We start from the raw sequence: 14538 nt of genomic DNA, 5'->3' as shown, positions 1-14538 counted from the left end.
GATACCGATGTTAAAGCTGGACAAAAATAAGTAGCCATTGAAAATAGCAGTTTTGTTATCCATTTCTGACACTTTGAAAAGTAATATACTCAAATATATTTTCATATGCTGATATCAAATAGATTTTTAAAAACGCGGTATCGATCTTTTTTACTTTCAAAACCTCGTGAAATTTCATCGTTCTGTTACAAACTCTCGTGATACTTTGCAAATTCTTGTGAGATTTTGTTAGTAAAATAGATCAATACCGCGTGTAAAAATATGGCAAAATTTCGTGAATTTTCGGGGGATTTCGTAGCATAACGATGACATATAGCAATATTTCATTAGTAAAAGAGTTTTTAAATGGCAATATATCAGCATAGGAAGATATTGTGATATTTTAATGTATCAATATTTTTTCCCTCGTCTTTAGAAGTTTTTAAGTCTGTAAAAATAAGTTTTTGAGGAAGAAGAAGTAGTATTTTATTATTTTTTTTTGACTTAGAAACTCAGAAACTGATCAAATATCGGGTTAAATATCGGTGGGGTGGCCGATATTCAGTTTTAAGGCCGATACAGGCCGATACCGATAGGCGGCAGATTATATCGTGCATCCCTAGTTCTGATGGCATTTTAGCGAAAGGCTTTTTATCAAAAACATACTTAATGTGCACAAATAAGGAATAGTTGTATTAACGATGCATGTAAACAGAGTTTTATGGTGCCCTAAGCAACTGTTGAATCTAACAAATGCTATTTCAATCTGCAGCCGAAAGCGTACGCAGTCAATCATGCCACCGCATACGGGGGGCGAGAGACGGTGAAGGTGCTACTGGCGCTGCTAGACGAAGAAGCTTTGGCTTCTCCGTGTCCCAACAAGGCCGACCTGCTGTCTGAGGACCAGCCGGTTCTCAGTGGAGCTGAAGGAACCTGCGTCTTCATGCTGTTCAGGTTGGTCACGAGCTAACAGAAGCACATCTCAAGAGGCACAAATGAGGGATTTTTTTTTTTTGTAAGATACAAGACAGTGTATTATTTCTGTCTTTGTTCTGTTTTTCACTTCTATTCTTTTTTTTTTTTTTCGTCAAGAAGGGTATGAATCTGTGCCTTTTATAAGAATATAATTCAGATTAATAAAAAGAAAAAAGAAAAGATTACAACTTTTTTACACTTTCCCTAAAGAGAAATCAGGGTATAAAGTAATTTCTTTTCCTTTGGAGTCTTATCTTGGTGAAAAGTGTATGATGTAAAGTTTGTGCTCGTCACACCGAGTTTGAATTCTATTAGGCTGTTTTTACACTCTGTGAGAAAAGGAAAAGCCCTGCAGCAACAATCGTGGCAACCCCCGATGAAACCACACCGTGTGGGGAAAATCCTCCCACATCACACTGGAACAATTTATCAGGTCAAACATCGGAAAGAAAAACACAGCAAAATAGAAGCCTGGGGGTGTGCTTGAATCCTGTTTTCTGACGTTTCTGAAGTTTTTTGACAGGATTGAAACTATATAAAGGGGAATAAAATGGTGTATTTCTCTAAATAAATCCAAGCAAGTCCAACTTTTTGCTTTCTTAATCTAGAAAACTCTCAAGCTTACTTCTTTTTTTCAGATCCCCTGAAGTGTCCACTGGATGTTCTCCAGAACCCCTCAGGAACAGAGTCCAGAGCCGGCTAAACCTGCTGAAACCCAAGGTAACACCAGCCCTGAAAATCTAAACCCTCACTTTCTCCAAATCGAATCAGATGTGCAAACACTGAAAATAAAGTCTTTACATCCTGTAATTTCTCTCGCTGGTACTGTATTATTTATTTGCTTAGGTGAAACTCACAACTGACTTCCACAGTCAACGTTTTCACAGCTGTGTTTTAGCTCTTAATGCTGGTTCAAGAGTGCAGTTTCAATCCAAGGTATAAAGTGAACTGTTTTTTGGGAGGTGGGGGGGGCTCACGCCATTAACAGACACCTCATGATGGTTTATTCCATTGCCTATTTGTTTACAGTGCACAAATCTCTACATTTAAAAATAATATTTCACCCCTGTTGGATGATTTTTTTTTATTTTTGCTTAATTTAATCACATAAAACACAATGTTTTGCTTCTTTTTGATAACTTTTTACCCAGATGTGAAGCTCAAACCTCACCTTATCACCATGATGCTCTGCAGAAACACTTATTATTCTGAGCCATGACTTGGGAGCAGAAGCAGACACAGAGGTAAACTGAAACCGGTCTGCTTGACGGAGGCAAATAACCGCGAGACGCTAATTCTAGTTTCAGCTGAAGAAATGTTCCACTCTCCATGCATCTTTGTCACAATAAGTTTAGCAGGGATCCCTGCTGCTCTTTCACACATCGGAGGGTTCAGAAATAAGAGTTGCATGATAAAAAAATAAAAATCCTCCACTGGGGCTGAAATTAAACAATCCTGCAAAGAATGGCAAACTAACATTCTTCAAAATGTAAACTTTTTTTCTTTTCTAAATAAAAGCAGTTATTTTAGTATATTATAGGTTGATAATTTGCTTTGAAACAATTCAATCAATATAAGCAAATTACAATGTCTGCATAATTTTACCCATTCTGAGTTGGAACCGGTTTTAATTTAAAGCGGATCACCTGTGTGAACCTTTTTATTTTCCAACACCATATGCTGAACACATTAACTGAGCTGACTCCTTCATTTGATGGAGCTACCACATGTCATCCTAGCTGGCCGCAATCTGGCTGCCTTCCTGTTTGAATGCTGCGTAATGGTCCCCGGGCCGCTCACCGCTTCCTGAACTCTGAGAGCGGAAGCTTTCCGCATCGATTTCCCTTTGAAGATGCCTTATCAGTCACACAGCTCGTCTAGCCGGGAGAACATGAAAGCTTACAGTTTATGAACGTTTTATTTCTCTAGGATTAAATACCTCTTAGCAGGAGATACATGTTTACCTGTTACTTGTTCCATCATTTCTGTGTTAATTATAGAAATCCAAAGGCTTTTATTTTTATCTATAAAAGAAGACTGTTCCCTCAAAGTGGTACTGGACTGGAAGTTGTATTACACTTGTTTTTGGCTGATGTTCGCCTACCATTCATGCAATTTTATTTCATAATAATCGATACTTGGCGTCAAGAATCGATGCAGTAGATCACGAAAATTAGAATCACGATGCATCATCATAACATATTTTTGAACACCCCTATTCTGCATGCAGATGCAATAGCATAAGGTTGTGTTATGTCACGAATGTGAGTGCATGCTGCTCCTCTGCCCCTGTTTGCTCTTTATGCACCCTTAAATTCACTCCTACTGGCATGTAGATCTGTCTCTTTGCACTCATGTCAACGTTTGTTAGTCTGCGCGAGAACCCAACAAAGAGAAGGTAAACTGCCTGTTTTTGGTTACTTTTCAGGAAATCCCGCTTTTTGAGACAGCACGTTTTCTTCCTGGTCTCAGCTATGCGAAATGTTGGCAAAGCATCTTCAGACTGATTGCTGTATTTTTCAGAAGGAGAATTTACACTTCATATCCAACAGTCATCTTTGTTATTAATTAATAATTTAGTAAACATAAAGAAAAAAATGCAGAATAGATAAGGGGTAATTTAAACTTTACAATGCAGCACTATAACCGCAATAACTTGCGAAATCACTCTTTAATACCCCGTCTTTAATACCTGTTTATATTAATCCCCCTGTGTAATAACTATAAATATATAAATATCTGTTTATATAAATACCGATTTATTAACCTGTGCAATAACTTGTTTATATAAATGCCCATTTGATCCCCTTTGCAATAACCCCGTGTAATAAGCTGTGCAATAAGAGACTTATACGGTATATATATATATAAAAATAAATATATATATATATATATATATATATATATATATATATATATATATATATACTGTTTATACCTCTTGGCACCTTCATTTCTACCTTTGAGTCAATCTGAAAAGGGAATTTCTCCACTGTGAGATCAATAACCTCTATCTTATCTTACTACCTGCAGGGCTGCTATCGACTCCTCAGTAGAAAGAAGTTATTTGCCATCCTAAAAGTTGCCAAGTGATGCGTTCACCTAACCTGACTCCGTCAGATGGATTTGCTCCGCATATCCATCTGGAAACCTTCCGTTGAAGTAATTTTGGGAAGGGGCGAAGATACTGGTTAGCTGATTGGCCTACGTTGGTTATAGACGGGCCAAATAAACCAATCAGATCAACGAAGCATATGACGTAACAGAGCGACGACGAAAACACAAGCCAGGCTACTCTTGCCGAAACCAGTCGGGAGAAGAGCAGAAACATCTTTTCCTCTGAGAAAAGCCTCCAGAGCAGTGTTTTGCTCTTCTTTCAGTGAAGAAATACTCTGTAATTCCGATAAAACTTGCTCGATAGCCACGCTAACGCTAGTTTCATCGGCTGAAGCCGCCATGTTCTTTAGACTGAACTGTCGGGCTTCTCGTTGCGTCACACCTCAACCCGCCTCAAAGCCAACGCTGATTGGACGTTCGTTTGGTGAACGGCTCCAAATATTCTTTAACGGAAAGTCTCCAGACTGATCTGCGAGTGAAACCTTGAAAGCTCACGAGATCAGGATGGTCTCACGAGGCTAGCGATCACCTACATTAAGTTATGCTTTCACCCAATCAAAGGAGACAGGAATATCAATATTTGCAAGACAGAAAGTGATTTATACAAATTCTAAATACGCTTAAAACTAAAAATAAACTCTATTAAATAATTTCAAGTATTAAGTAATATTTTACCTGAACCTGGTGTCATGGTGTTGAATCTACACATCTGCATAAAACATTCAAAATATGGAAAGAGTCAAAATTCCAAATTTTTCCCAGTCAGTTTTCCCAATTTGTTCTTAAATAAGCCTCCCCTCATCTGAGAGACAGTTTCTTTAAAATATTTAACAATGACTATTAGTTTGATTAGTGGGAACAGGCAGTTTGTGATAAGAAGTTTTCATGTAAGCAAAGTTTAATTTTTTATTTTAATCAAGTCAAAATGTTAAGCGAGTCGATTTGGGAAAATCCCCACAGCAACAAGTCTTGGTAGGTTAATTACAGGAAGAAGTTTGTGATTTGAAATACTATGACTAGGTTTTGTTTATTTTTTTTTCTCTCCTTTTGACAGAATATCTTATTGTTCCAAAAGCCTTTTTTTTATTTTTCTTACTGTGTTGAAAACATGGGTAGGAAAAACCCTCAGATGTCTTAGAAGGAACAAATCTTGGGCATCAACTTGAATTCAGAGATAGCGATCAGCATTGTCATATTGTTTGATGTTTTCATTAAAAATATTGACATATACCACTAAGTCCTGTGAACTATTCACAATAAAGACACTAATTACTTTGGAGAGTCCCGATCTCCTTCCATGTAATGCTAGCATGGCTGGTGCCAGACTGAAAACAAGAGATGCTTAGACATTGGGAGTCAAAATATCAGACATTTATATTCCCTTGAGGATAAACTCAGCTCATCCCATTTTGTCCGATCTACAGGCTTTTCATTGAAACGAGCTGCAGTTGTGCAGGTTGCAAATCTCCATGTGCTAGATGGCAAATAGTGTCTTGTGAAATTCTGAGTTACACTTGAATTACAAAAAAAACCCCAAAAACATTTATTTCAAATTACCATCTCACAAAGTGATGTTTGAAAGAAACGGGTCACATAAAATTCTATTTGGAGGTAAAATATGGAGTCAAATTGGGGCCATAATTTATGTTTGTTTTTAATCTAGTTAATAACAGGGTCTGTAATTAATTAATCGCACTTTAATCAAAAAACGAAACCACTGTTTCAATTTTTAAAAACTGTTTCTCTTCAACTATTGAATAGATTATTATATGAGGACAACAACTCATATTTATTGTTTTTAATCCAACTAGGTTATTTAAGGTGTGGGTGTATTTATTCTGCCTTAATTACTTGTTGCAGAGAAAAAATTGTGTGACTCTGACTCTGGTTGGCTTGAACTAACTAAACAGTGAGCATAGGGGTAGAGACTGAGGGCTGAGCTGAGGAGGGCGAGAGATTTAAAAAAAATAAACCGAGATTCATATGGTCTCATATAAGCATACTGTTAAGTTCATTAAAACTGAAAGATAAATTGTTTTATTTTTACAGGGATTTTCTAAGTTAAAACAGGCTGCAGTCTGTTTGTATGTATAAGAAAATGTAATTACTTGTGTTAAAGTTTTGAAATGTAATAATGCATATATTTGATTATTTATTTTTTAAAAGCGGAAAATTAAGTTTGGTTAAAAAAAAAAAAATTTCAGATTGTTTTTAGTATGTTTCTTTTTTTTTGGCATGGGGTGGGATCTCAGAGGATGTGCTTCATGACTAACAGCTCAACACAGCGGCTGAACCATAGACATTATATATGTAGACGCCTTATTGGACGCTGCCGACAGCGAGGCTGACGTGCCTATAGCGCGGCCATCGTGGGTCATACCACAGTTTAGACATCTGCTGTCAGAATGAATAGGAGGTACCTTGGACCTAATTTTAATCTGACATGGAAGATGATGTGTCTTTGGTTCAACACATCTGAATCAAGTAATTAGATGGAGGACTCTGGGGGAACTCACAGCATACTAAGGAGATAAATCAGCCACCTGATTCAGGTGTGTTGGACAAAGGATGGATGTAAAAGTTGCAGGATAGTGGCCCCCAGGAACTGGAATTGCACACCCCTGCTTTAAAAGAACAAAACCAATTTTGAAATTATTTTTTGTACATGTAATTAGATTCAAAACTACTAAAAAAACAAAATTATGTATTAAAACAGAAAATCAGATCTATCAGTTGGCCCCATACAGCGCATGAAAAATTCTTGTTTTTAGTCAGCCAATTTATTTGGAAATTGGTTAAGAGTTTACCGGATTCAGAGTGTTTAACTTCATACAGTAGGGTCAGCCGAAATTGACGTGCATCGTCCCTGACGGTGGCTTGGTCTGACCTAAGATGGCCGCACTGTCGGCATGCCTCTCACCTGGTGATACGGTTTTCTGTCTATGTCTGGGCCGAACAACCTACTCCCATTTGTTGCATTCAGGTGCCGTGTGAACTGAAAATGTCTTTAAAACATCATCAGTAGAGGAAGCTTACATGAACACACATCGCAAATCTTAGATGAGATTAGTACCGCATTTTAATTCCCATTGATACATCGGGAAAAAAAAAACTTCCATCTGAAAAGCAGTTTTTCTTTAAACAATCTTATTTTTCAAGCTTAAATGTTTTTCTTTTAAACAGACCTTCCTTTGTTTTTCCTAGAATACATGTTTTGTTTTTGTTTTTTTAAGGTTTAATGTCAAATAAATCTTTTTAACAAACTCCATTGCCCTAATTTAGCTCCATAGGAAAAAGACTAAATGGAGTTCTTCCACAATGTTGGATTTTTTGGCAAATTTATGTACTTATTAAAATACTTTAGTCAGTTAGTTTGCATTTTGAACTATTAGAGCTACTTAAACGAACAAAATTAGGAAGCAACTTAATCTTTCTTGTATAAAATAGGGTTTGAAAGTAAAAGCAATTTCTGATTTAAAAAAAGACTATGTTTACTTCTGTTCAGAAGCTCAAAATCATCCGTGTTTGTTTTATTTCAGGCTACGCAAAGGGTCATCCGTTCCCAGTTTGCCTGCACATACAAAGATGAACCGCCACTAATCAGGGTGTTGGACTTCCCAAGCAGCAGTCAGATTCCAACCTGTGTTCACCCGGCACCAAAGCCAAAAACCAGTCAATCTGTGGAAGACCGCTTCAACCCTGATGCAAATCAAGCAACAGGTACATGTTGCACCCCACTGTTTGGAACAGCCTAAAGCTGTTTTGTGCTTAACTTGTATAGAAATCCAAAAAGTGAATGTGTTCTGTGCTACGTTATTACACAATTGGACTGGGAAACACCTTCTCAGCTTGGGCCTTGAACTCTTCCTACTTCCTACTCTGAGAATGGTGCTTACTTTAAACCATTAAATTAATCTCTTACTATAAAATATTCTAACCCCCACTCTTATAGTAAAATCTAAAATGATCTAGCAGGCGTTTTCCAATGCTTGTATGGATTTTGATCTGTGAGAATTCTGCCTCAGCTGCACAACGTTTTACACGACAAATGTTCAACTCTAGTTTCATGACATGAACACGATCTGCTTGGACCTCCAGTACAGTTTAGGAGTTTCCCTTTTGTTGCGTCCAACATTTCAAACTTGTTTTTGGTTTGTTTCGTTTTTTGTTTTTGTTTTTTGCAGCCAAATCTTCCAGTGAATTCGGGAGAAAAGACCAAGAGGTACAGCGGGGGGTTGTGCCCGAACAGAGGAGTGGAAATGCTCAAAGCGGAGGTGGATGTCCGACTAATAAAAGGAAAACTGGCATTCAGATGCAGAGCAAGGGTAAAAAGAGGAAGCAGCTGGATTCTGAGCAGCACTGCGGATCAGAAAATGAACCTCCAGAGAAGAAACAGCACACCCGTGTGTCAGTCAAAGCGCCCGGCAAAAATGTCTGCAAAGCTTCAAATAAAAAGAAACTTATAGCTGGACAGGGAAAGCTTACCAGCTTTTTTAGAGTTTAGGCGTATCTTTCCTTTATTTGAAGATAAAATAGCAATTCAGCTAAATAGTTGAATTCGTCTACAAATTACATTTTTACCCTACATCTGTTCTCCGACTAAAATTTTTGTCTAATTTTGTAGTTTTAAAATTAGTTCCTTTTGAGATTTGCTGAAAGGGCCTTTTTCATTCTTTTTGACTTTGGAAATTCACTATGCAACAAAGCTTAGCAGCAAATTAGCATCAATACCAGAGAGAGATAACTCTACCTGAAAATGGCTTAGTTTTATTTTTTAATCACAATTAATATGCACGTAGGCTAAGCAGGAAGGGTGTTAATCTGTTGAAATTAGTCTCCTACTATTTAACTGTGTCCTAGTACAGTTATTAGCAGAAAACTGAGAAACAACACACTGATTGTAATGACCACTAGCAAAAATGTTCTGTTTTCTACCAATTTCTGACTAAATTAAAGATAAGCTAAACAGAGAAAATGCTAGCGAGAATTTTAAAATTGCTAGCTAGCCTGCAGCCACGTTCAATACTTTTTTTTTTCTAATTAACAGCATTAAATGTTAGCTTTAATTAGTTATAAATTTAAGACTATATTTGTTTCTTCAAATAAGACCTAAAGTAGATTAGTAGGCTAAACAAGAACTTGGGTAAATACTGAAAGCAAAGAAAACTAGCTGTTTAGAATTAGCTAACTAGCAGCTACCAATATTTTTTGATAAGGTTTTATACTAATTAAATAATATAAATATGTAAAATTATGGCTTGAGTTGGTGATGATGATATCTGTCTATGTCTGACTTTAGTTTAATGATGTGATTATAAATACCATGATTACCATTGATAATTACAGCAACGAGAGCCGCATTAGCTAAAGCGGGTAACTAAAAACCAGCCGCTAGGAACAGGCCTGGTTGACTTTTCTGCTAAACAATAAATTAAACCCTAACTGCTTTTTATGCACCCATTTTTTACAGCATTTTCTCAACAACCTTAACATGTTTTATTTTAAATCAGATGATGTACTTTAACATATTTCCAGAAAAGCCTGAATCATATTTTAGCTTCTGACTTTGAAAGTTACCTTTTTAAATGGCAATATATTGTTTCTTTTAAACTTGAATAATTAATGAGGCAAAAAACCGAAAGATCAAACTTGAAGTCCATTTTATTCGATCATTGCACTTTATTTCTAAAGAACATGCTAGACATGAGAGCTAATACATGTCAACAGAAATGTAGATTACTACCAATGAAGGTTTTAACTGTATTATTTCTGTACAAGTTCATTATGTTTCTTTTTAATAAACTCTTTTTATTGTTGTTTTCAACATGTTTATCTTTTTATTTATTTTATGGAGAAAAAAGGACGTGTTTTGGTCTTGAGCAGTAACTTTCACAGCGTTTTCAAGAACCACTCAAACTTCCCAACATGGTCGGTATACTCTTCCGATCATACATCGCAGCACTGCAAAGAAGAAAACAATAGTCAGGCAAAACAATTAGATAACTAAACCATGTAAAAATCCTTTCTGGATACTTACTGTCGAGGTCTTTTTCTCGTTTATTTATTTTAAAAGTAAATTCATCAAGTGCGTTGTCCAAGCTTCGTTCTGTGATCAGAGGATGGCTCTGGGTCAGTTCCAAGTTTAGCCCACGAATGCTGTGACCCTTCATCTTCATGTCCTAAAAAAAACATTAATCGCCACATGTTACATCTCGCATATTCTCTCATCCTGTAGTATGTAAAATCTGAGAGATCAAGGACCAGCAACAGCTTTAAAGATTCTTTTTTCTCACTTAGCAGATGTTGGATTTCCCTTTTATCAGCTGGTCCAACTCACAGAAAATGGAACAAATGTGTCCTTGTGGTTTTTTTACGACATCACAGTAGCCCGCTTTTTCCGAAGTTCTAGCTCACTCAGATTTAGATGTCTTTGTACTTTCAATTATAGCTCTCTGTTTCCCATTACCACAAAGATAACCGCTGTGTTTATGAGACACTAGAGACACAATCGCCAGAAAAACATATTGCAGCCAAGGGTTTCATGAATCACCAATATATCATCATTCTTCCCAGTATGATTTCAATAAACTTTTATAGGCTTGTGATCATCTGACCTTTTCGGGTAATGGCATTTGCTGGTTTTCCAGTTCTGCTGTAAAATAATTTTATGGGCATGCGGGTAGAATATTGACTTAACAGAAGATGAACGGATGGTTGAGATAGTTAAAGATTTCGGGCGCAGCGTGAAAATAATTCCCACTGTAAAGAACGATGATAATGAATGCCTATGATGCATGACCAGCTGGAAAGAAATACACTTACAAGTTTTCAAACCTATTAAATATGGGATCTGGGTAGTTATATGTGAAAATTCTTTAAATCATGTTCTAAATGAAAGTTTCAAAGCTTTTATACTAAATTACACAGTCAGTACTTACAATCTCTGAAGAAAATGTAAAAAGTTTCACTGCTAAAAGATTGTATCTTGGAAAACTTACCGGTATGACGATGATTCTGGACGTCCCGTCATTTGGGAGGCTTCGTCTGTACGTTTGAGGGACCGCGGCACGTTCAGTCATGTCCTCTTCTGCTAGAATCGAGCCTAAACCTTCTTGTTCTTCTGCTGCGGCTGCAGGCATGGCCACAGTGATTAAGTGGCTGCTCATCTCAGAGAACAGCATTATAGCAAACAGGAGAGAGTAGACGGACATTGTAGAGACCAGGCTTTCCTCCGAAGACTCGCCTGATTTTGCCTCACCAAAAAACTGTTGTGATCGGGCATTAAGCTGCTTTATATATTGAAAATCTCAGAAAAATACAATCAGGTATCAATCTTTAAAAGGGGGAAGGCCACCGGAAGTTTAAAGGTGACTTCAAGTAAGCTTCAATCTTATTAAATAGAAGAAAGGAGGAATACAATTATTCATTCTGTTAGAGATGAGATACCTGCTGGTTGTCTTCTTTAGCCTTTTCAGACTGGAGTTGAATTTGCACACAAAAGGTCATAGGGCAGAAAATAGCAGCTGTAATATTCATTTAAAAGCTCTAAAAACTGTAGTCTACTCAATAGGTGGAAGGACAGAGGGCAGAAGCTTAAAGATGCCTATTGAGGGGTCATGCTGGGTGGCTATTCAAAACCCACTGAAAAGCAGTAAATAGACGTCTTAAACACATACTAATCTGCTCAACTCCTCAGTGCAGATCTAATCCCGGCACAATGTTCCAGACGATATCTGTTCTCTGTTTATCTAAGCTGTTTTATGAATTAACTTTCACTATTAGAAATGGTGCATTTAGGGCTGCAACTCAGGATTATTTTGCAAATTAACTAATCTTTTTTCAATTAATAATTGGATAGCCGAAGGTTCCTTAAAGAAGATTTTCAATGAAATTAAGCCAGGTAAAACTAATATATTTCCACTTGAGTTTTTCATGGAGCACATTGAAGGATGAAAACTATTTTTATCTTAAATGTGAAAATATATATATATTTTTTTACCATTTTGATAGAATTACTGCTCTTAATGGATTTCTCTGTCAACTAAAGGCATGTTTTAGTCCATTTCACAATTAATAACTAAATTAGTTGACGATTATTTCAATATTCAATTAATCCAATTAATTGTTTCAGCCCCTCTGCATTTAGGTGTTTACATGTGGTGAATATGAATTGGGATCAAAATGGAGCGGATTTTTACCTTTTCTTTTAGTTTTTGTGCAGCTAGTAGGCTTGTCCCGATCCGATCCACGTATCGGATCGGGACGCCGATATTGGCAAAAAAAATGTGTATCGGCAAAGCATGTAAAATGCCGATCCAGACTGCCGATCCAGTTTTTAAAAAAAAATCCGGTCCGTATTTTCCAGTTTCGCCGATTGAAACGATCCATTCCACTATTTTGCGCCAGTGTATCCCTGTTTTGCATTTTTATTAAAACGTACAGTAATACCTTTAACTGTTTACGGTTTTACTGTTCACTGTGCAATTTCAGATTGCTATTGATAATTTTGTCCAGTTTGTGTTTATCTCTTAATAAACAGGAAAGTTTGTTGTTACCAAGCATTGTGTTTTATTCAATCTCACCTAATTCAGCTGGCTAGATGTTATCAAGAGTACTAAAACCCTTTTCACCATGAGTCTTACAACTAAGGCTAAATACTTTAACTTAAACTTAAATACATGCTCGGATAGGCTGGTATCGGCCAGTATCGGTATCGGATCGGAAGTGCAAAAACCTGGATCGGGACATCTCTAGCAGCTAGTGGTCTTTATTTCTAAAGGTAATGGAGGGGAAATGGGGTTGAGAGCGGGGAAAGTCAAGCTTTGGGAAAGCTACCTAAAAGAGAGAGGTCATCATACATGAGTCCCATGTTCTACCTTTGCCAACGTGCTGGATCAACCCTCCCAGTAAAAGAAAGGGCATTCATTTGGTTTGAATGTGGAATAAAGCACAATAGACTGAACATTTTCATTTTCAGAACCATCTCTCAGGTTCGTCGACGAAGAAAGGGAGAATTGATGTATTTACATGTGGCTGTTAGAGAAGCGACGGACTGATATAAGATTGATAGTAAAGGTATATCATCTCTGTTCTCTAAAAATCAAACCTTGGAGCAAATGGGATGGAGTGAGATTAGCACACAACTTGTCTTAAGTTTCCACCGTTCATCAAAATTCAACAATACCTGGAATATGTGCCTGGTTTTAGCTGCAAATCTAGACGATAAAATCTGAATTTTGTGTGAGCTTAATAAAGGCATGGAACCTGTGTGTTGTAAAAAAGATTTGGCTGCTGCTGACATTGTAAAGGAATCAAGTAAACAGTATTTTCCTGACCCACTGTAACTTACTGGTCACCACAGACCAACATATTGATGATCTCCATCTCTTTGGCTACTGTGCATCTATCTGATTGCAACTTCCAGCAGGATAATGCTTAATGTCATAAACACTTCTTTAAAAACATCTGCTGAGAATCACAATGAAATCACTGGACTATAACTAAATACCTCTCCAGTCACTGGATCTTAGTACAGTAGAGTAGATTTGTGATGTGGTGGATAAAGTGAATCATGGTGAACACATTTTAGAGGTCGATGAAACACAACATAATAAAAGTCGCTGTATGAGGCCAATTGGCTTATCCTGGTTAGAACCTTCTCAGGCTATATTTATGTTAGTAAATCTTTCACAATAAAGTTGCCAAGACTAAAGAGTCTGCATAAACCACCATTAGTTCATATGTTTCCATTGATTACTACCAGAACTAGGAAATTACTTGGAAAAAACCTGTTCGATGCATGTTGAAGAGAAACAAAGTTATTGACATGCATCAAGGTCCTTCAATCTGTAGACTTCAAAAAGGTATTTTTAAGTCGCAGTAATTCACAAATAACCAACAAACAACTCAAAAATTTATGATCAAACTTCCCAAAATAAAGCTGTGGGGACATTTATGCTTTTATTTCCACCACATTTCTTGTTGAACACATGAGCCAAGCCCCCAGAGAAAGCTAAGACTATGCAGATGATAAAAATGAAAACACACAAAACACTTAACCATCAGACAGATGAAAGCCAAAGTACATCAACAACAGAAATTGCTTCACTATAAATTGTCTCTTACCTTCACCTCTTAGCCATGGAATTCATCTTGGTTATAAATCCTCAACATTATTTTGTCAGAGCTTCTTCAGTTACTTTCAAATACTTTTGGCTTTTAAATTTCCTAGTTGGCACATTGTACTTCCCACAGGAGGACTTTATGCTGTTTCTGATTGGTCAACAGTTCTGTCAATCTTATTTTGGTGGTTAGACTATTGTTCTATTGGCTCGAAAGACTCCCATGAGATATCTTTTATTGATTTCTTTGTTTTACCAATTCACTGCTGAGAAAAATATTAGGAATGTTATATTAGGACTTTTTCAAAACCTAGGATAATTTTAGAAATAAACAATCAACATTCAA

General features: G+C 36.7%; 2 protein-coding genes across 4 annotated transcripts in view; one reads left to right on the top strand and one right to left on the bottom strand.

The window, feature by feature from the left end:
* Positions 1–9256, top strand: part of parpbp (PARP1 binding protein) — a 16865-nt gene extending 7609 nt beyond the window's left edge. For 2 of the 3 annotated variants that reach the window (XM_015375479.1, XM_015375487.1), the window contains exons 8-11: positions 752–933; positions 1593–1674; positions 7611–7791; positions 8256–9254. In XM_015375479.1, the coding sequence (XP_015230965.1) occupies positions 752–933; positions 1593–1674; positions 7611–7791; positions 8256–8575 (765 nt within the window). In that variant the 3' untranslated portion in view covers positions 8576–9254. Of the gene's footprint in view, positions 1–751; positions 934–1592; positions 1675–7610; positions 7792–8255 lie in introns of all 3 variants that reach the window. The other variant, XM_015375495.1, reaches the window with a different exon arrangement.
* Positions 9257–9902: 646 nt separating this feature from the next.
* Positions 9903–11303, bottom strand: pmch (pro-melanin concentrating hormone). Its single transcript, XM_015375508.1, has 3 exons — positions 11070–11303; positions 10109–10250; positions 9903–10032 (listed from the first exon to the last, which is right to left on the bottom strand). Exons 1-3 carry the CDS (start codon positions 11280–11282, stop codon positions 9983–9985), a joined length of 405 nt encoding a protein of 134 aa, XP_015230994.1. The 5' UTR covers positions 11283–11303; the 3' UTR covers positions 9903–9982.
* Between the last annotated feature and the right edge of the window lie 3235 nt (positions 11304–14538).

The sequence above is a fragment of the Cyprinodon variegatus genome, unplaced genomic scaffold (genome assembly GCF_000732505.1).
Source record: "Cyprinodon variegatus isolate N-32 unplaced genomic scaffold, C_variegatus-1.0 Scaffold7, whole genome shotgun sequence".
Lineage (NCBI taxonomy): Eukaryota > Metazoa > Chordata > Actinopteri > Cyprinodontiformes > Cyprinodontidae > Cyprinodon > Cyprinodon variegatus.
The sequence above is the reverse complement of the archived record's forward strand: the minus strand, read 5'-3'. Positions and strand labels throughout refer to the sequence as shown.